The following is a 20,670-nucleotide window of genomic DNA, read 5'->3' on the forward strand; positions in this document are numbered from 1 at the left end:
TTAACACAATTGATATTAACAAGGGAGGATGAACACAAGCCAATGTAGGGAAAGAACAGATTAAAAATATTTAGATAAATTAGATGTATTCAGGTCAACAGAGCCTGATGAAATTCACTCTCGATATTTAAGGAACTACCTGAAGCAGTTATCAGAATCATTAGTGATTATCTCTGAGAACTTATGGAGGACAGGTGAAATCCCACAAGACTAGAGAAGGGCAAACACAGTACCTATCTTTAAAGAGGGAACAAAGAGGACCCAGAGAATTATAGACCTGTCAGCCTAATTTTGATATCTGGAAAGATACAGAACAAATTATTAAACAATCGGTTTGTAAACACCTAGAGGGTAATAGGATTATAAGTAATACTTATTATAGATTTGTCAAGAATAAATCATGGCAAACCAACCTAATTTCCTTCTTTGACAGGTTATTGGTCTAATGGAAGTGGGGAGAAGCAGTAGACAGAATGTATCTTGATTTTAGTCAGGCTTTTGACACGGTCCCACATAACAGTCTCATAAGCAAACTAGGGAAATGTGGTCTAGATGAAATTTCTATAAGGTGGGTGCATAGCTGGTTGAAAGACTACTCACGGTAGCAAAGAGTCCTGTGGCACCTTATAGACTAACAGACGTTTTGGGGCATGAGCTTTCGTGGGTGAATACCCACTTCGTCAGATGCATGTAGTGGAAATTTCCAGGGGCAGGTATATATATATGCAGGCAAGCTAGAGATAATGAGGTAGTTCAATCAGGGAGGATGAGGCCCTGTTCTAGCAGTTGAGGTGTGAAAACCAAGGGAGGAGAAACTGGTTTTGTAATTGGCAAGCCATTCACAGTCTTTGTTTAATCCTGAGCTGATGGTGTCAAATTTGCAGATGAACTGAAGCTCAGCAGTTTCTCTTTGAAGTCTGAAGTTTTTTTGCTGAAGGATGGCCACCTTAAGGTCTGCTATAGTGTGGCCAGGGAGGTTGAAGTGTTCTCCTACAGGTTTTTATATATTGCCATTCCTAATATCTGATTTGTGTCCATTTATCCTTTTTCGTAGGGACTGTCCAGTTTGGCCGATGTACATAGCAGAGGGGCATTGCTGGCATATGATAGCATATATTACATTGGTGGAGGTGCAGGTGAATGAACCGGTGATGGTGTGGCTGATCTGGTTAGGTCCTGTAATGGTGTTGCTGGTGTAGATATGTGGGCAGAGTTGGCATCGAGGTTTGTTGCATGGATTGGTTCCTGAGCTAGAGTTACTATGGTGCAGTGTGCAGTTGCTGGTGAGAATATGTTTCAGGTTGGCAGGTTGTCTGTGGGCAAGGACTGGCCTGCCACCCAAGGCCTGTGAAAGTGCGGGATCATTGTCCAGGATGTGTTGTAGATCCCTGATGATGTGTTGGAGAGGTTTTAGCTGGGGACTGTATGTGATGGCCAGTGGAGTCCTGTTGGTTTCTTTATTGGGTTTGTCTTGCAGTAGGAGGCTTCTGGGTACACGTCTGGCTCTGTTGATCTGTTTCCTTATTTCCTTGTGCGGGTATTGTAGTTTTGAGAATGCTTGGTGGAGATTTTGTAGGTGTTGGTCTCTGTCTGAGGGGTTAGAGCAGATGCGGTTGTACCTCAGTGCTTGGCTGTAGACAATGGATCGTGTGATATGCCCGGGATGGAAGCTGGAGGCATGAAGGTAGGCATAGCGGTCCGTAGGTTTTCGGTATAGGGTGGTGGTAATGTGACCATCACTTATTTGCACTGTGGTGTCTAGGAAGTGGACCTCCTGTGTAGACTGGTCCAGGCTGAGGTTGATGGTGGGGTGGAAGCTGTTGAAATCATGGTGGAATTTTTCCAGAGACTCCTTCCCATGGGTCCAGATGATGAAGATGTCATCAATGTAGTGTAGGTAGAGAAGGGGCGTGAGTGGACGAGAGCTGAGGAAGTGTTGTTCCAGGTCGGCCATAAAAATATTGGCATATTGTGGGGCCATGCGGGTGCCCATAGCGGTGCCACTGATCTGGAGATATATATTGTCATCAAATTTGAAATAGTTGTGTGTGAGGATAAAGGCACAGAGCTCAGCAGCCAGTTGTGCTGTGGCATCATCAGGGATAGTGTTCCTGACAGCTTGTATTCCATTTGTGTGTGGGATGTTTGTGTAGAGAGCCTCTACATCCATGGTGGCTAGGATGGTGTTTTCTGGAAGGTCACCAATGCTTTGTAGTTTCCTCAGGAAATCAGTGGTGTCACGGAGATAGCTGGGAGTGCTGGTGGCATAGGGACTGAGTAGAGAGTCCACATATCCAGACAGTCCTTCAGTGAGAGTGCCAATGCCCAAGATGATGGGGCGTCCAGGATTTCCGGGTTTGTGGATCTTGGGTAGTAGATAGAATAACCCTGGTCGGGGCTCTAAGGGTATGTTGATTTGTTCCGGTGTTAGTGTAGGGAGTGTCCTGAGTAGATGGTGCAGTTTGTTAGTGTATTCCTCAGTGGGATCTGAGGGAAGTGGCCTGTAGAATTTGGTGTTGGAAAGTTGTCTGGCAGCCTCCTTTTGGTAGTCAGATCTGTTCATGATGACAACAGCACCTCCTTTGTCAGCCTCTTTGATGATAATGTCTGGGTGGTTTCTGAGGCTGTGGATGGCATTGCGTTCTGCATGATTTAGGTTATGAGGTAAACGATGCTGTTTTTCCACAATCTCTGCCTGTGCACGTCGGCGGAAGCATTCAATGTAGAGGTCCAGGCTGTCATTTCGACCCTCAGGAGGCCAAACAAGTTACAAGTCAAAAACTAACCAACAGCAACTCACAAGTCAATAAAGCCAAAAGCAAACCAATTTCTGTGTTTTTCCCATGGGTTTGATATGTCTGGTTGCAAGCACTTTGGAGGACAGGATTAGACTTCAAAAGACCTTGACAAATTAGAGACTTGTTCTGAAATCAATATGAAATTCAGTAATGACAAGTGCAAAGTACTATGCTTAGAGAGGAAAAATCAAATTCACAACTGCAAAATGGCTAGGCAGTAGTACTGCTGAAAAGGAACTGGGGCTTATAGTGGATCACAAATTGAATGAGAGTCAACAGTGTGATGCTGTTGTGAAAAAGGCAAAATCATTCTTGGGTGTATTAACAGGAGTGTAGTATGTAAAACATGGGAGGTAATTGTTCCACTCGACTCAGCACTGGTGGAACCTAAGTAGACAAATTGGAGAGAATCTAGAGGAGAGCAACAAAAATGATAAAAGGTTTAGAAAACCTGACACATGAGGAAAGGCTAAAAAAACTAAGCATGTGTAGTCTTGAGAAAAGAAGACTGAGGAGGGACTGAATAAGTCTTCAAATAAGTAAAGTGCTGTTGTGAATAGGATGGTTATCAGTTGTTCTACATGTTCACTGAAAATTAGACCAGAAGTAATAGGCAGCAAAGGAAATATATTAGATATAGTTTAGATATTAAGAATAACTAATGAAAAGGATAGTTAAATACTTGCATTGGCTTCCAAGGGAGATTGTAGAATCCCCATCATTACAAGTTTTTAAGACCAAGTTAGACAAACATGTTCTAGGTATACCTGGTCCAGCCTCAGTGCAGGAGGCTGGACTAGACAGCCTACTGAAGTTCCTTCCAACTCTACATTTCTATTAATCTTTCTAGCCACTCTCCCTCCCCCATCCCAGGGTATCCACAGTCTTTTTATAGTCTATATCTGCTCTTGCTGGGCCTTACCTTCTTTCCCAAGGTTTCAGGCAGCTTCCCAGCCATTCTCTTTCTGGCCCCAACCTGGGAGTAATCATTGTAGGCACTAACTCCCCTCACGCCGCTCTCCTTGTGGCCCTGCCCTAGGCTCCTCTGCAAGACTCTTTCTGGGCTGCCCTGCTCCAACTTGCTCCTCCCAGTCTGCCTCTCTGCAGCATTCTTTTTATCCCCTAACTCAGTCATCCCTCTGCCTGTCAGTAGGCCCAGCCTGGGTGCATGTACCTCATCATCGGGAGCTGGACCCACTTCACACAAAGACTCCAAATACCCTGTGACAACCTTTAATTATTTACTTTTGTAAAGTATTATGCCTTTTCAGCCCTCTCTTGCACAGTAATGGAAACTTACTCAAATTCACAAATAATATCTAAAGTACTCGTGCAGTGTTTAGGCTTTAAAAATATATAATTAAAAAAAAGTTGTTATATTATAATTGTTATCACTGACTGAATCTCTGCCAGCAAAATCACTATAGAAACATTAACTTGCGAGTACAAGTTTTCAAATCTCACATCTACAGGTTCTCCATATAGTGCTCTACCTGCTGCACACTAAGTGGCCTCATGAATCTTGCTGCCACACACTAAAAGTTCCATTGTGTGCTTTCACCTACTGCTGTTATAGAGTCACCCTTAATTTAGACATATAAGAGTGTGGTCAAAAACCTTGTAAGTAATTTTTGAATGCTTGACATTGTAACCTTAATATTCTTTTAACATAGTTTTTTGTGCATTTTAAAACTTTAAAAAAGTCTAAAAAGATGTGGAGCATTGAGTTAGAATATTGCTTGCAGTGAGCTTTGTTTTTAATTCTTAAGTTCTAAAAATAATTGCTACTGTACTGCAATATATATATATATATATATGCAAACGCACACATACGTACATACATATAGGCAGTGTAAATTGCTCTTTTACTAAGGACCAGTTTATCACAGCCCTTTTATGTTTACTGGGAACATTACCCCCACTGCAACCTTATGGGAGACAGTAATCAAACGGATGCTTGTGCACCCTGAAAACAAGGAAGGCCTGTAGAGCTGCTTGCCATGTTGCACATCTCAAAGCAAGTGTTTGGATTGGTTGTGAGTGTTGCCGACACAGAAGTGCCAGAGGCAAGCAACAGCGGTTCGTTGCCCAGAGTGCTTAGCGCCAATGAACACACCAGGGTGGAGAAGCAAAACACAAGTTTATTTGAGATTTCAAAGCGGTGCTGGGAGGCTGATGCCTCAAATCAAGCACAGCTAAAACAAGCAGTCTGTTCCTTTATATCCCACGAGAACTTTTCTTGCTGACTAACAATTCCCCGTTTCCCCTTCCTTTTCTGTCCAGCTGCAGCATTTTTTTTACACACTCCTTTGTCTTCCCCCTCCTTCTCCCCCTTTCTGCTACAGAGACATGTATGCTGTATCTAAAAGCGGTCTTGAAACTTGCTTCAATTTAGCTCCAGTGTGTTACAGCAGGGAACTGGCTGTTACAATCAGAAAACTAACTGCTGACATTACATTTTACAGCTCTTAACATATTAGGTTACACTAGGTTACACAAAGTGTTTAACATGGAGGAACATTGGTTCATTGAGGCCTACAACAGGAGGGCTTCATTGACACTTGTGGTCTACCACCCTCCCGAGTTACCTAGGGTTATGCCAAAGTGACACCAACATGAGCATGGCCAGAGTGCCATCCATTTTGCACACTAGGGAGGACAGTGCTGTGGCTGTGTGCAGGTAGCACTCTTAACGTGTGGCAAGTGCCTTTGCTAAAGGAGTCTTCTCTGCAGCACCCACAGAGGCAATATGCCTTATGCAATCATACTTCCTTTCTCCATCACTGCTTGGGCATCACAGCCATTGAAACCCCATCCTTGCTGCCTGCCATCTCCCCCCACAATGTTCAAAAAAACCCAACCCCCGGCCTCCCCCCACAAAAAAGAAAGACTGAATCATAGTATGTAGTGACTTATTCAGATTGACCTGCTAGACCTTAACAGCCTCTTCAGCTGGTTAGGAGTGTGGTCAAAAACCTTGTAAGTAAATATTATTCACTCAATAGGCCAAAATACTTTAAAGTATAAAATCTTAATACTGTCTGAAATACATATTCCAGAGTTGCTACAAAGCTTTTGACAGGATTGACTCATAATCCAAGTTATTTTCTTTTGAGATATCAATCACATGGTCGTATATCTTGGAGTTTATGTTCTGTCCATCATATATGAGCATTTGTGAGAGGATTTAAGTCCAGTCCTGTTAGCATAGCTTCAAAATCTCATTTCAAAACTCAGGGATGTTATTGGCTTGTTGTGCATTGTAAGGAGGCACCCTGGCTCCCCGCCACGCCTGAGAGGGACGAGCCAGAGCAGGTGCCTCAGTGGGTGGAGCCACTGCCACCTGTCCCCGCCCCCCGGAATTCAAGGTGTGGGACAGGAAGTATAAAAGCCCGGCCCAAGCGCTCAGTTGGCGGCCGGCTGCTGGAGAGGACAGACGCTGGAGCCCGAGCTCCCGCTGGGCCCAGCCTACCCTGTGCTCACTACCCGGAGGAACGCTGGCCTGACCTGCCTCGCGCTCAGTACCCAGAGGAACGCTGGCTTGACCTGCCCCGCGCTCAGTACCCGGAGGAACGCCGGCCGTACTTGCCTCATACCCGGTACCCGGAGGAACATCGGCCTGACCTGCCTTGCGCCTGGTAACCCAAGGAGTGGCCTGAGCTTCCCTACGACCAGTATCCCGAGGAGCTGCCTGAGCCTCCCTACGACTGGTACCCGGAGGAGCCCATGGTCTGGGACCTCCCAGACGAAGCTGGTGAGAGACAGGTACCCAGAGAGGGGGAGGTCGGAAGTGGCCTGGGGATAGCCGACCCTGGTTTGGCTCCTGAAAAGCCTGAACCCATGTCAGTGTGTTTCGGCCAGGATCCCCACTGACAGCAGCGTGCCTTTGTTGCTGCTAGGGCCCCGGGCTGGAACGCAGTGGAGTGGGAGGGCCTGCGTTCCCCCTGCCATCCCCCCAAGGGTGGCAGACTCCCCCTCTCCCTGGCCTGAGGAGGCCTGCTGTGTAGCCTTCTGGCATACTGTGTTTGCTCAGCCTGCTGAAGGCCTGAGCCTGAACTGCTACTGCCTCGCCCTGCCCAAGGGCCTGGGCTGATATACTGTGTTTGCTCAGCCTGCTGAAGGCCTGAGCCTGAACTGCTACTGCCCTGCCCTGTCCAAGGGCCTGGGCTGAGATACTTTGTTTGCTCAGCCTGCTGAAGGCCTGAGCCTGAACTGCTACTGCCCCGCCCTGCCCAAGGGCTTGGGCTGATATACTGTGTTTGCTCAGCCTGCTGAAGGCCTGAGCCTGAACTGCTACTGCCTTGCCCTGTCCAAGGGCCTGGGCTGAGATACTTTGTTTGCTCAGCCTGCTGGAGGCCTGAGGTTGAACTGTTTACTGCCCCGCCCTGCCCTGCCCAAGGGCCTGGCCTGATATACTTTGTTTGCAGACCCTTTATTCCCTCAAAGCCTGCTGAGGGGTTAGGCCTACCCAGACTGCTGTGTGTAAGGAGGCGCCCTGGCTCCCCACTGCGCCTGAGAGGGACGAGCCCCGACACCACCAGCTTACATGCATTAATGATTTATGTATCAATTTTACAGAAATAAAAATCATTGTAGAATAGTTCAGAGAAGTCTAGTTACTTATATGCTGTTCAGGTTAGGTTTAGTGTTAAATCCTCTGAAGCCACAGTATAATAGGTAGCTTTCAGTTGTTCTGACAGGCCAATGGCAATGTAGTTCCTTCAAGGAGTGTGTATTCATGGTTTAATTTTAAAAATTAAAAATTAAATAGAGAGGAATTTGTAAGTTATAAAACTTTGGGAAGTAAACTTTAAAGGAGGCTTTTGTATTTTCTTTACCATCTTTTCTCAGGTTCCTCCAAATACAGGATAAAATCCTGACTCTGGGCTAGGTCAGCGGTGGGGACTTCCACTAGTAGCAGCTGTCCTGCTACTCCTGGGAGAATTCTATGCCACCGTGCAGTGCAGAATTTGTGCAGAATTAATGTGCTGCGCAGAATTTCCTTTTTCCCCCCCACAGAATTGGCATTGCAGTTGTTGGCCGCCACTGGGGGCTGCTGGACCCAGCAGAGCTCACTTGGAGAAAAGAGTGCCATCTACTGATTCCCCAGTACAACCTTATTTGCAGGAGTGGGAGTAAGGGGTGAGGTGTCTCCCATTGAAGTAGTGACCAGTTCTGATCAATAAGACCAGTCAGGTGTTGCTTTACTAGGCATGTCTTCTGAGATATTCATGTTATTAGGTTTATAAAATCAAACCTATTCATATATAGTGAAAAAAGGTAACTCAGCTACCTCTCTGTTAGCTGATGTTGAAAGCACTTGTTTTAATTTGGGGCAGAGGGGTCTCTCACCCTCCACTGGATCTCTGGGTTTCCCTTTTCCCTCCCTTTATTTCTTTATCTCTACCCTCAGTTTCTCTACTTCCCCTCTTTTTTGTCTTTCTTCCCTTTTATATGTTATATGCAGCTATTGCTGAAAATTAGTAATCAGGGATGATTCTATCTGCGACCGCATCACAGCTGCCTTTTCCAGCTAGCAGGATTCAAAATCCTATTCTTGAGGGGACGAAATAGTAATAAAATCGTATGTTGGTCATGAGAACTCATTTTGTGGTCTTGCATTTCTGTTATTTGGCTTCTTGGTGACTCATACCAGCCAGTTTGGTTCAGGAATTGCTTCTGCATCTGATATTATGATTTGTTGTTGTTTGCTAGATTGTTTCTACTTCCTTATTTTTTGTGGTTATTTCTTTTTGACTTATGTTTAACTCCCGAGCAGCTGTTCTCAAACTGTAGTCTGTGAATTGCCGGTAGTCTGAGGAAAGCTGGCTGTTAAAATGGTGTTGACTCTCTTCCTTGTTTCTGGTTGCTGATCTTCATTGAAAGGTAGCTAAAATACATTAAATCCTTTCCTGATATTACTTTTGCATGTAAGCAACTGTAGTAGTTTCCACAAGCACGCTATATATTCAAGAATGGGAGAGGAGATTGTCTCATGGACCATCTCTCTATTAAGATATGGTCCTCACTGAGGTTCTAGGGGATTTATGCTATTTCAGTAAATATCTATGTAATAAACTCAAATAGAAACACTTGGCTTGAGTCAACAGGCCTGCACTTGGTACGGTTTCAGATCATGTACAGCTCACATCATGCTTAGCTAACTCCCTTTGTGCTGTTTTTAACTTTCTTCCTTCATCTTTGCGTTCGTTTCATCTTCCTTCTGCCTCTCTAAATATTCTTCTGAGCTTTGTCATTGCCATTTGTCCCCTTTCAGATTTTCTCTTATCTTTGTCTGCCTCAGAAATCCTTCCGGGGTCCTTCATGCTCCTCTAAGCTGTTTGTGACGAATGAATAAAAACTGTTCAATTGAGATTCTGCTGATGTATTTATTGATTTTATTTACAATATATAGATATTTCACATTAATACTTTCGCCAATACAGCTTTTAAAAGATTAAATCTATATAACTTAAATAAGTACATAACTTCAACTTTTTCATTGCTATATCCCAAAAAGCTAATGGGAAAGGAAGTCTGTGATTAGGCAATAGTTTGGAGATAATAGATTGACCATTTCCCCCCTGCTGGAGTATTTCAGGTGATTTTTAAACTTTTTTTTAACCTGGACAGCAGTGTACTAGAGTTCCATGGTGGAAGTCTAGTGCTGAGTATACAACACTCTGTGAAATAGCTTTGACATACAGAGTCAGTGTATATGCTATATTTGTACAGTCAGCTTATCAGTTTCCTAAATTAGTACCACACGCTAAACTTTGTAGCTTAATTTACTGCTTATGTGAGGAGATTCACAGTCAACATAATTGGAGCATAAGCTTTAATAATTTGATAGAATGTTTTTGTTTTCTTTAAGTATATCTTAAGAAAATACCTAAGTATCTTTCTCAGCTTTACACAAGCCCACTGGTATCACATTCTCAAATCTTGCATGCCCTCTGCTGCCCTCTAGGGCTACCGCATGGGATTTGTGAGTAGAGTTCAAAGCTCTTTGTGGAAGGAATTATTATAATATAAGTCAAATTGCCTTTCATTATGTATGAATTGTGAAATATATTTAAAAATAAAATTTTAGTTTAATGTACTGGTACTGCTGTAGATATATTTTTAAACTTAATTCATACTGAGGTAAAAACAAATGAAACCCTGTACATTTTATATTGTACATGTAAATATGTGTTATGTTTGTGTATGATAAATATTGTTTGTTATATATTTTGAATGAAAAATATTGTAAGATTTGTATTTACATTCTTTATTTCTGAAAGAATGTATTCTGCCTTAAATTCATGTTGTAAATATTTTCTCATTTACTGACCAGGCTCAGTTTATTAGCTTGCATAACTGGGTCCTTCTGCTTTACAGGTTTTCTGTACAAGTCACTATTTTTTTTGCTTAATTTCAGGAAGGTTTTTCATTAATTGATGCCAACAAATGGTTGAAGATAGTAAGAAGAGCAGATTGTCTGTTGTTTGGTTCAAGGTTAAAAGTAAGTTGCATTGCTGTTTCTGCTATTAAAATCTGGATGTCATGTATGGACTTAATATCTGCAATGTCATTTTTTGTATTGATTTTGGTGAAATTCAACAGGAAGTTCAAAGGTACAGTGAGTTATTTGTATGCTTAAGATGAAGATGAAGGAACTCCTTTCCTCAAGCTGATGGACCTGTGGTTTTGTTACTTGTATTTCTTTGCAAGTAGATGATTTGGAGCCTAGATACTTTTGGATTCATCATACATGACCATGGATAAAAATTTTTAATACATGTGGTTATTTGATACAGTTAAAAGTGCTCCAGATTGTCCTAGACATCTGAACAGGTTTTGGATCTGTAAGTCTGAAATTCAGAACTGAGTGCTGTGTTATGGAGCATGGATTGCACCTCTCCCATTCAGGTGCAGAATAGTTGGGGCATAAGAATGCTTCATGGATTCTTTGACCGGCTCCAGCATACCATATTTCCAGGATCATGTGGGGGAGGTGCAGAACTGGCTAGTAAGGCTGTAAGTGAAGGAAGCTATGTCTAGCATAGCTGTTGCTTTGTTCCTTATGAAAGATTCACGTGGACCCGTCACAAAACTGCTTAACAGTCAGTGATTGCATTTTGTTTTTAGATAGGTATGTTTGATTTATAAACAGAGAAGTAGTATTCTACAATTTGCAGGGGAAAACACCTTATTGTCTGCAGAATGCTAGTAGACTCGAAGAATAACAACAAACATTGTTCAAGTGAACAGGAAAGACATTTTCTTGCCTTAGAAATAGCCTAGTTCTTCTTCAAGTAGTGTCCCTATGGGTGCTCCACTGTAGGTGTATGTGCAGCCCTGTGCTTCTGAACAGAGATCTTTGGTAGGAGTGTTGATTTGACCTGCATATCCGCTCCCCCTTCCTCATGCTCTGCCTTGAGGCTAATTAGCACTGTGCAGACAAACCGCCTTTAGTTCCTTCTAAGCTACCCCGGCTAGAAACTGAGCGATTAGCAGTGCATTCACAGATACTTTACTCTTTAGAAATTCATTCTTTGCTGGTTTTAATGTTTTTCTTAGTATCATAGAGTTTCCTTTAGTTTTTTCTGTTCCCTTTTTTCCCCCTTAACTTGCGATTGCCCTCAGTAACATGTATGCCTGGTTCGCCCAGGTTTAAGACGTGCCTCTCCTGCGAGGAGTCCATTCTGGTAATGGTTGGGCATTCCTGTTGTGTCTGTTGCTTTGGGGAGGGCCACATCCCACAGAAGCGTACCATCTGTCAGCAGCCAAAAACCAGATCCTGAAAAAACGGGAACTGAAACCAATCTGCTCCTCATGGAGGGAGCTCATCAGCCAGTGTCTGACCTGGGTCCAGAGTCTCCCAGGTGACGTGAGTCTTCTCCACAGCCTTCCACCTTCAAGGCCAGTGAACCAAGAAAGAAATCCTCAGACTCTCCATGTAAGACCTCTTAAAAAGAGTGCTTCGGAGTCCTCATAGTGAGTCCTGAACCAGCTAGAGGAGAACCCTGGCTTGTTTGGTCTCCTCTGTACCGATGGCACTGAAGGCAGGCATCTAAGCATGGTACCCATAGACCATGTGGATCCAGCGCGAAAGATACTGCTGATATGCCTAAGGACCCCAAGGACACAGATATCGAAGTAGCAGTATTGCCTGTCAGGTACAGAAAAGGAGACCATGCTGCTTCTAGGAAGACTGTGTCAGTATGTACGCCCTCAGTACTGACCATCTCAAGATAGTACCTCCATCTGGAATTCACACATACTCCATGAAGTCAGTTTGCCTTCCTCTGTCACCTTCCTCAAGAATGTTGCTATCTCAGAAATCTGTAGATCAGCCACCTGGGTGTCTGTACATACCTTCACAGAATACTATGCAGTTACTGACGACTCTGCTTCCAACACTAGCTTCAGCTCCGCAGTATTATCATCGATAACAGACTCGATTCTGAAGCCCCAACCTCCCTGTGACTGCCCTATATTCACTATATAATGATATAATTATGATATGATTATGACATAATTACGATGCATCTTGTGCAAAATGTGTCATGTGAGATGTCTATGGAAAAGTTGTAATTTGCTGAATTTTATTATCTTATGTGTATGCATATATCATTTTTGTATCTGAAGTTATGAAAATTGACTATGTATTTGTATTTCAAATGTGTTCACCCCGGGGTAACACCCAAAAATTCATTTGCATTCAGGCAAGCCAGCACATCATGAATGGCCCATCCAAGTAGAATAGCCCATCAGCAAAGACAGTGGGCCATGGGAAAGGCTTGTCCTCCCCTGGGGATGATTCAGCCAGCCTATGAATAATGGCTGCTATGACTCAGTGAGGCATGCAAGGGTATGTGACTAGACCACATGATACTGAACTCCATTTTGGTACTGTATTTTTCTACAAACTGGACTAGGAAGCTGACTTGGAACAAAGGACTTCTCGCCTATAGAAAAAACTATAAAAGGGGGAAGTGACATCACCAAGGAGCCTCACTTTCTCCACAGCTCAACACCTGAAAATACCTTTGTTAAACAAAGACTTTGAACTGGGGATGTGCTGGTCCCAGGCAGGAAAGAAGGAAACCCTGCCTGTGTGTGAGATATCTACAAACTGCTTGTACTATCTAACTGGGTGAGAGACTGTTTGATTCAAATCCCGTGTAGTATGTTAGGCTTAGGTAGCATTTTTATTTCTTTGATAAGTAATCTACTTCGATCTATTTGCTATCACTTATAATCTTTCTGTAGTTAATAAACTTGTTTTATGTTTTATCTTAACCAGTGTGTTTTTGAGTGAAGTGTTAGGGAATCTTAGCTCTGTTAACAAAGGCTGTTTATATCTTTCCCACATCGAGGGGGGGAAGCAGACTAATTTAATGAGCTTGCACTATACAGAACCCTGTGGAATGCATGATGACATAATTCTGGGTTTATACTCCAGGAGGGATGCAAGGCCCGGGAGCTGAGAAATTGGCTGGTACCTCCCTTGTTGGTCCATGAGTGGCTTAGGTAAAGCATCAGGTGACTCAGTTGGGTGTGTGATGCCACGTGCTGTCATATTGGGTGATAACAGGGCCCAGAGGATCTGGTTGTGTGTTACCAGCAGAATCCAGAGGGAAGAGGGCAGCGCAGCTGAATAGTTAGAGGCCGCAGCGGATCCAACAGCTTCCAGGCTTCACCCCAAGGGTACAGCCCATCACATTCCCATTAGAGATACTGACCTGGAATCATCTACAATGGAGCCTATAGGGACACTATTCAAATAAGAAGTAACTTTGTGCAGTTAATGATGGTTCTTTGAAATGTGTCCCCCTATGGGTGCTCCATGATCCACCCTCCTGCCCTCTACTTCAGAGTTCTTGATAGAGACTCTGTGGTAGAGAAGGAACTGAGGGTGGTTTGCCCATGCAGCACTAATTAGCCTTGAGGCACAGCACAAGGAGGAGAGAGAACATGTGCAGGCCAAACGGACACTACTACCAAAGATCTCCAATCAGAAGCGCAGTGACCCACAAACACCTACAGTGGAACACCCTAGGGACACAAGGTGAGTAACCACTTCTTCCTCTTACCTTACTGTGGCATCAGAAAATGTATTTACTTTTTTCCCCAGCTATGAAGAGTTTACAGATCTTAGCTGATTTTAAATCCATGAATGATAATGACCCACATAGATTCATAGATTCTAGGACTGGAAGGGACCTTGAGAGGTCATCGAGCCCAATCCCTTGCCCTCGTGGCAGGACCAAATACTGTCTAGACCATCCCTGATAGACATTTATCTAACCTACTCTTAAATATCTCCAGAGATGAAGATTCCACAACCTCCCTGGGCAATTTATTCCAGTGTTTAACCACCCTGACAGGAACTTTTTCCTAATGTCCAACCTAAACCTCCCTTGCTGCCATTTAAGCCCATTGCTTCTTGTTCTATACTTAAGTGGCTAAGATGAACAAGTTTTTGCTCTCCTCCTTATGACACCCTTTTAGATACCTGAAAACTGCTGTCATGGGGGAGGGATAGCTCAGTGGTTTGAGCATTGGCCTGCTAAACCTAGGGTTGTGAGCTCAATCCTTGAGGGAGCCATTTAGGCACCTGGGGTTAAAAAAAAAGAGTCTGGGGATTTGTCCTGCTCTGAGCAGGGGGTTGGACTAGATGATCTCCAGAGGTCCCTTCTAACCCTGATATTCTATGTCCCCTCTCATTCTTCTCTTTTCCAAACAAACCCAATTCTTTCAGCCTTCCTTCATAGGTCATGTTCTGTAAACCATTAATCATTCTTGTTACTCTTCCCTGGACCCTCTCCAATTTCTCCTCATCTTTCTTGAAATGCAGCGCCCAGAACCGGCCATAATACTGTAATTGAGGCCTAACCAGCACAGTCTTTCACATGTGATTGTCAGATCTCATAACTGAACCTGGGTCATCATGTAGATGGGAGACCTACTGGAGGAAAATGTCCAGGTGCAGTTGTAAGTAGTGTTGGTGAATCAATAGATTATCATTTTCCCAATGAGTCAGTACTGAATCAGCACCCCAGCATAGTGTTAAAAGGGCACTATGCTGCACCTTTCAGTTAAGACATATCAAATCAAAGATTTGACAGCTTGTGTTTACATGGAACACAAGGACACATTTCAGAAGAGGAGGAATATTAACACCAGTGTCTTGGGTGAATTCAATCTGCATAGCCATATTCAGTTTATCTAAACTCCTCCTGCACTTTCAATAGGATGTGGTGGTTTTGGCATGTCCTGTTAAACAGTTGCCCTATTTCACACCAGAAATGGCTGCATTTTACTAGTGAAGATATTCCTGTGCCTAGCTGGTATATTAAATTTCAGGCCTGTCTTGCCACTTTGGTAAACCCAAAACATTGACATTCCTGCAAAATATTGAGAGACAGAGAGAGAAGAAGGAGCCCTCTGAATAGAGGAAAGGTGCTTATTTTAAAAAAACAGGACCTATTTCTCAGTAAACAGAAACTAATGGTCATGTACTGAAATTGCTTTTCCTTTGTTATGGTCCTTGCTTTTTATTTTGATGATTTTTTTTATTTACTACTATGAACATTTCATTTATTTTGCTACTTCTCTTTTCTCCTATTCTTTATGTTCCCAGTTACCTGCTTCACAGCTGTACAAAGCTTAAAGAATGATCCTCATCAAAGAAACATGGAGATTAATGACTGGGATTATGTACTTAAGAAGATTTATGAAAACCAATCTGTTGGCATTAACCCAGCTGATAATATTGCATTTCTAGTGAAATGTACTAATTTTTAATGAAATATTCTGTTTTTAAACAATGCCTTGCAAACTGTCAGATAGTTCAGAAACCCACTCTGCTACAGTTTTAATTGAGAAATTTAGTTTGGAAACATCTTGATTTAGATGAGTAGCACATTTAAGAAAATCAGAACTGAAGTCAGACAGAATTTTTTGCACCACAGCTGTATTTTTCTTTAAAGGATATTTCCTCAGGTCCTCAATTATATAACCATTCCAGCTGTGAAATTCCCATTTATGGTAGTAGGAAATCTGGGTAGCAGTTGCTCAGTTAGGGGCTCAGAAGACTGTTGTCTTATAAAGAGGAAGGGCCCTAGACTGGGAATTGAAAGACTGGCTTGGTTGCTAACTGTGTGACTTAAGGCAAATCATCAAAGCCTTCTGTAACTCACTCATCATACCTTAAAGTAAGATTTATATCTGCCTTTGTAAATGTCCCTTGAGAGCTGTTTGATAAAGTTCCAAGCCATAGTATGTTAGTGGTTACAATTTACACCTTTGCACTAGAAATTCACTCTTTCATCATTTATTTTAGATTTTATCCTGTTTTATTTCAAACAACTGTGCTGTGTTTCTGCAGAGTTGAAGCCAGTGTATCTCCTTGTGTAGACTATAAAGAGTGGAGCAGCTGCGACGCACCCCAGCCACCCTCATTACTCTCCTGTAGCAACAAGATTAAATCTCCTAGCCTCAAACTCATCTCTTAGAAATAGTTTGAAAAAGAAATACTGGAGACAGCGAAGGAGCTCTGGCAAAACTGAGTTATTCTCCACTTACATAAGAATGGCCATGCTGGGTGAGACCAAAGGTCCATCTACCCAATGCCAGGTGCCCCAGAGGGAGTGGACCTAACAGGCAATGATCAAGTGATCTCTCTCCTGCCATCCATCTCCATCCTCTGACAAACAGAGGCTAGGGACACCATTCCTTACCCATCCTGGCTAATAGCCATTAATGGACTAAACCACCATGAATTTATCCAGTTCTCTTTTAAATGCTGTTATAGTCCTAGCCTTCACAACCTCCTCAGGTAAGGAGTTCTACAAGCTGACTATGCGCTGCCTGAGGAAGAACTTCCTTGTATTTGTTTTAAACCTGCTGCCTATTAATTTCATTTGGTGACCCTTAGTTCTTGTATTAAGGGAATAAGTAAATAACTTTTCCTTATCCACTTTCTCTACATCACTCATAATTTTATATACCTCTATCATATCCCCCCTTAGTCTCCTCTTTTCCAAACTGAAGAGTCCTAGCCTCTTTAATCTCTTCTCATATGAGACCCGTTCCAAACCCCTAATCATTTTAGTTGCCCTTTTCTGGTGCTAGTATATCTTTTTTGAGATGAGGAGACCACATCTCTATGCAGTATTCGAGATGTGGGTGTACCTTCAATTTATATAAGGGCAATAATATATTATCAGTCTTATTCTCTATCCCCTTTTTAATGATTCCTAACATCCTGTTTGCTTTTTTGACCACCTCTGCACACTGCGTGGACATCTTCAGAGAACTATCCACGATGACTCCAAGATCTTTTTCCTGACTTGTTATAGTTAAATTCACCCCCATCATATATGTATGGTTGGGGTTATTTTTTCCAATGTGCATTACTTTACATATATCCACATTAAATTTCATTTGCCATTTTGTAAAAGCAGCAAAGAATCCTGTGGCACCTTCTAGACTAACAGACGTTTTGGAGCATGAGCTTTCGTGAGTGAATACCCACTTCGTCAGATGCATGTTGACATGCATCTGACGAAGTGGGTATTCACCCATGAAAGCTCATGCTCCAAAACGTCTGTTAGTCTGTAAGGTGCCACAGGATTCTTTGCTGCTTTTACAGATCCAGACTAACACAGCTACCCCTCTGATACTTGACACCATTTGCCATTTTGTGAGATCTTTTTGAAGTTCATCACAGTCTGCTTTGGTCTTAACTATCTTGAGCAGTTTAGTATCATCTGCAAACTTTGGCACCTCACTGTTTACCCCTTTCTCCAGATCATTTATGAAGAAGTTGAATAGGATTGGTCCGAGGACTGACCCTTGGGGAACACCACTAGTTACCCCTCCCCATTCTGAGAATTTACCATTAATTCCTACCCTTTGTTCCCTATCTTTTAACTAGTTCTCAATTCATAAAAGGACCTTCTCTTTTATCCCATGCCAGCTTAATTTACATAAGAGCCTTTTGTGAGGGACCTTGTCAAAGGTTTTCTGGAAATCTACGTACACTGTGTTCACTGGATCCCCCTTGTCCACATGTTTGTTGACCCCTTCAAGGAACTCTAATAGATTAGTAAGACACGATTTCCCTTTACAGAAACCATGTTGTCTATTGCTCAACAGTTTATGCTTTTCTATGTGTCTAACAATTTTATTCTTAACTATTGTTTCAACTAATTTGCCTAGTACCGGCATTAGACTTACTGGTCTGTAATTGCCAGGATCACCTCTAGAGCCCTTTTTAAATATTGGCATTACATTAGCTATCTTCCAGTCATTAGGTACAGAAGCCAATTTAAAGGACAGCTTACAAACCTTAGTTAATAGTTCTGCAACTTTACATTTGAGTTCTTTCAGAACTCTTGGGTGACTGCCACCTGATCCCAGTGACGTATTAATGTTAAGTTTATCAATTAATTCCAAAACTTCCTCTAGTGATACTTTAATCTGTGACAATTCCTCAGATTTGTCACCTACAAAAGCCGGCTCAGGTTTGGGAATCTCCCTAACATCCTCAGCCATGAAGACTGAAGCAAAGAATTCATTTAGTCTCTCTGCAATGACTTTATTGTCTTTAAGTGCTCCTTTTGTATCTCACTCATCAAGGGGCCCCACTGGTTGTTTAGCAGACTTCCTGCTTCTGATGTACTTAAAAAACATTTTATTACCTTTGGAGTTTTTGGCTAGCCATTCTTCAAACTCCTCTTTGGCTTTTCTTATTACATTCCTGCACTTAATTTGGCAGTGTTTGTGCTCCTTTCTATTTGCCTCACTAGGATTTGACTTCCACTTTTTAAGTGAAGTCTTTTTATCTCTCACTGCTTCTTTTATGTGATTGTTAAGCCACAATGGCTCTTTTTTAGTTTTTACTGTGTTTCTTAATTTGGGGATACATTGGTTTGAGCATTGGCCTGCTAAACCCAGGGTTGTGAGTTCAATCTTTGAGGGGGCCATTTAGGGATTTGGGGATTGGTCCTGCTTTGAGCAGGGTAGGACTAGATGATCTCTTGAGGTCCCTTCCAACCCTAATAATCTATGATTCTATACTGTACTTTAACTTCTGTTTAACTAACCTGCTCATTTTTGCATAGTTCTCCCTTTTGAAATTAAATGCCACAGTGTTGGGCTGTTGAGATGTTCTTCCCACCATAGGGATGTTGAATGCTGTTGTATTATGGTCACTATTTCCAAGTGGTCCTGTTATAGTTACCTCTTGGATCAGCTCCTGTGCTCCACTCAGGACTAAATCTAGAGTTGCCTCTCCCCTTGTAGGTTCCTGTACCAGCTGCTCTATGAAGCAGTCATTTAAAGTATCGAGAAATTTTATCTCTGCATTTCATCCTGAAGTGAAATGTTCCCAGTCAATATGAGGATAATTGAAATCCCCCACTATTATTGACCTCTTAATTTTGATAGCCTCTCTAATTTCCCTTAGCATTTCATCATCACTATCACTGTCTGATCAGGTGGTCAATAATAGATCCCTAATGTTACATTCTTATTAGAGCATGAAATTTCTATCCATAGAGATTCTGTGGAACATGTAGATTCACTTAAGATTTTTACTTCATTTGATTCTACATTTTCTTTCACATATAGTGCCACTCCCCCCTGCATGACCTGTTCTGTCCTTCCGATATATTTTGTACCCCAGAATGATTGTGTCCCACTGATTGCTCTCAGTCCACCAGGTTTCTGTGATGCCTATTATATCAATATCCTCCTATATCACAAGGCACTCTAGTTCACCTATCTTATTATTTAGACTTCTAGCATTTGTGTACAAGCACTTTAAAAACTTGTCCCTGTTTATTTGTCTGCCCTTTTCTGATGTGTCATTCTTTATGTGACTGTTTATCATCTGATCTGGCCCTTACATTATCCTCTTCCATCGTCTGCTCCTGACTATAACCTGGAGATTCTCTATCATTAGACTCTCCCCTAAGAGAAGTCTGTGTCCGGTCTACATGCTCCCCTGCAGCAGTCGGCTTTCCCTCCTTCTAGTTTAAAAACTGCTCTACAACCTTTTTAATGTTTAGTGCCAGCAGTCTGGTTCCACTTTGGTTTAGGTGGAGCCCATCTCTCCTGTATAGGCTCCCCCATCCCAAAAATTTCCCCAGTTCCTAATGAATGTAGACCCCTCCTCTCTACACCATCGTCTCATCCATGCATTGAGACTCTGGAGCTCTGCCTGCCTACTTGGCCCTGCGCATGGAACTGGGAGCATTTCTGGGAATGCCACCAGAGAGTTCCTGGATTTCAGTCTCTTCCCTAGCAGCCTAAATTTGGCCTCCAGGACATCTCTCCTACCCTTCCCTATGTCACTGGTACCTACATGTACCACAACCACCAGCTCCTCCCCAGCACTACACATAAGTCTGTCTAGATGCCTCAAGAGATCCGCAATCTTCACTCCAGGCAGGCAAATCACCATAGGGTTCTCTTGGTCATCACAAACCCAGCTATCTACATTTCTAGTGATCGAATCTCCCATTACTAACATCTGCCTTTTCCTAGCAACTGGAGTTCCCTCCCCTGGAGAGGTAACCTCAGTGCAAGAGGCAATCCCGGCACCATCTGGAAGGAGGCTCCCAATTATGGGAAGGTTTCCCTCTGCTCCCATTGACTGCTCTGCTTCCCTGGGCCTTTCATCCTCCTCAACAGCGCAGGGGCTGTCTGACTGGAGGTGGGACAATTCTACAGTGTCCTGGAAAGCCTCATCAACATACCTCTCTGCTTCTCTTAGCTCCTCCAGTTCTGCCACCCTGGCCTCTAAAGTCCGTACGTGGTCTCTGAGGGCCAAGAGCTCCTTGCACTGAATGCACGCATACACCACCCGCCC

General features: G+C 42.8%; 1 protein-coding gene across 1 annotated transcript in view; it reads left to right on the forward strand.

Annotated features, from left to right (window-relative positions):
- REC114 (REC114 meiotic recombination protein) overlaps positions 1-20,670 on the forward strand; it is a 107,332-nt gene that overhangs the window by 30,017 nt on the left and 56,645 nt on the right. The window contains exon 3 of the mRNA XM_030578288.1: positions 10,222-10,305. Within this exon, the coding sequence (XP_030434148.1) occupies positions 10,222-10,305 (84 nt within the window). The remainder of the gene's footprint in view (positions 1-10,221; positions 10,306-20,670) is intronic.

The sequence above is a fragment of the Gopherus evgoodei genome, chromosome 10 (assembly GCF_007399415.2).
Source record: "Gopherus evgoodei ecotype Sinaloan lineage chromosome 10, rGopEvg1_v1.p, whole genome shotgun sequence".
NCBI classification, from domain to species: Eukaryota; Metazoa; Chordata; order Testudines; family Testudinidae; genus Gopherus; species Gopherus evgoodei.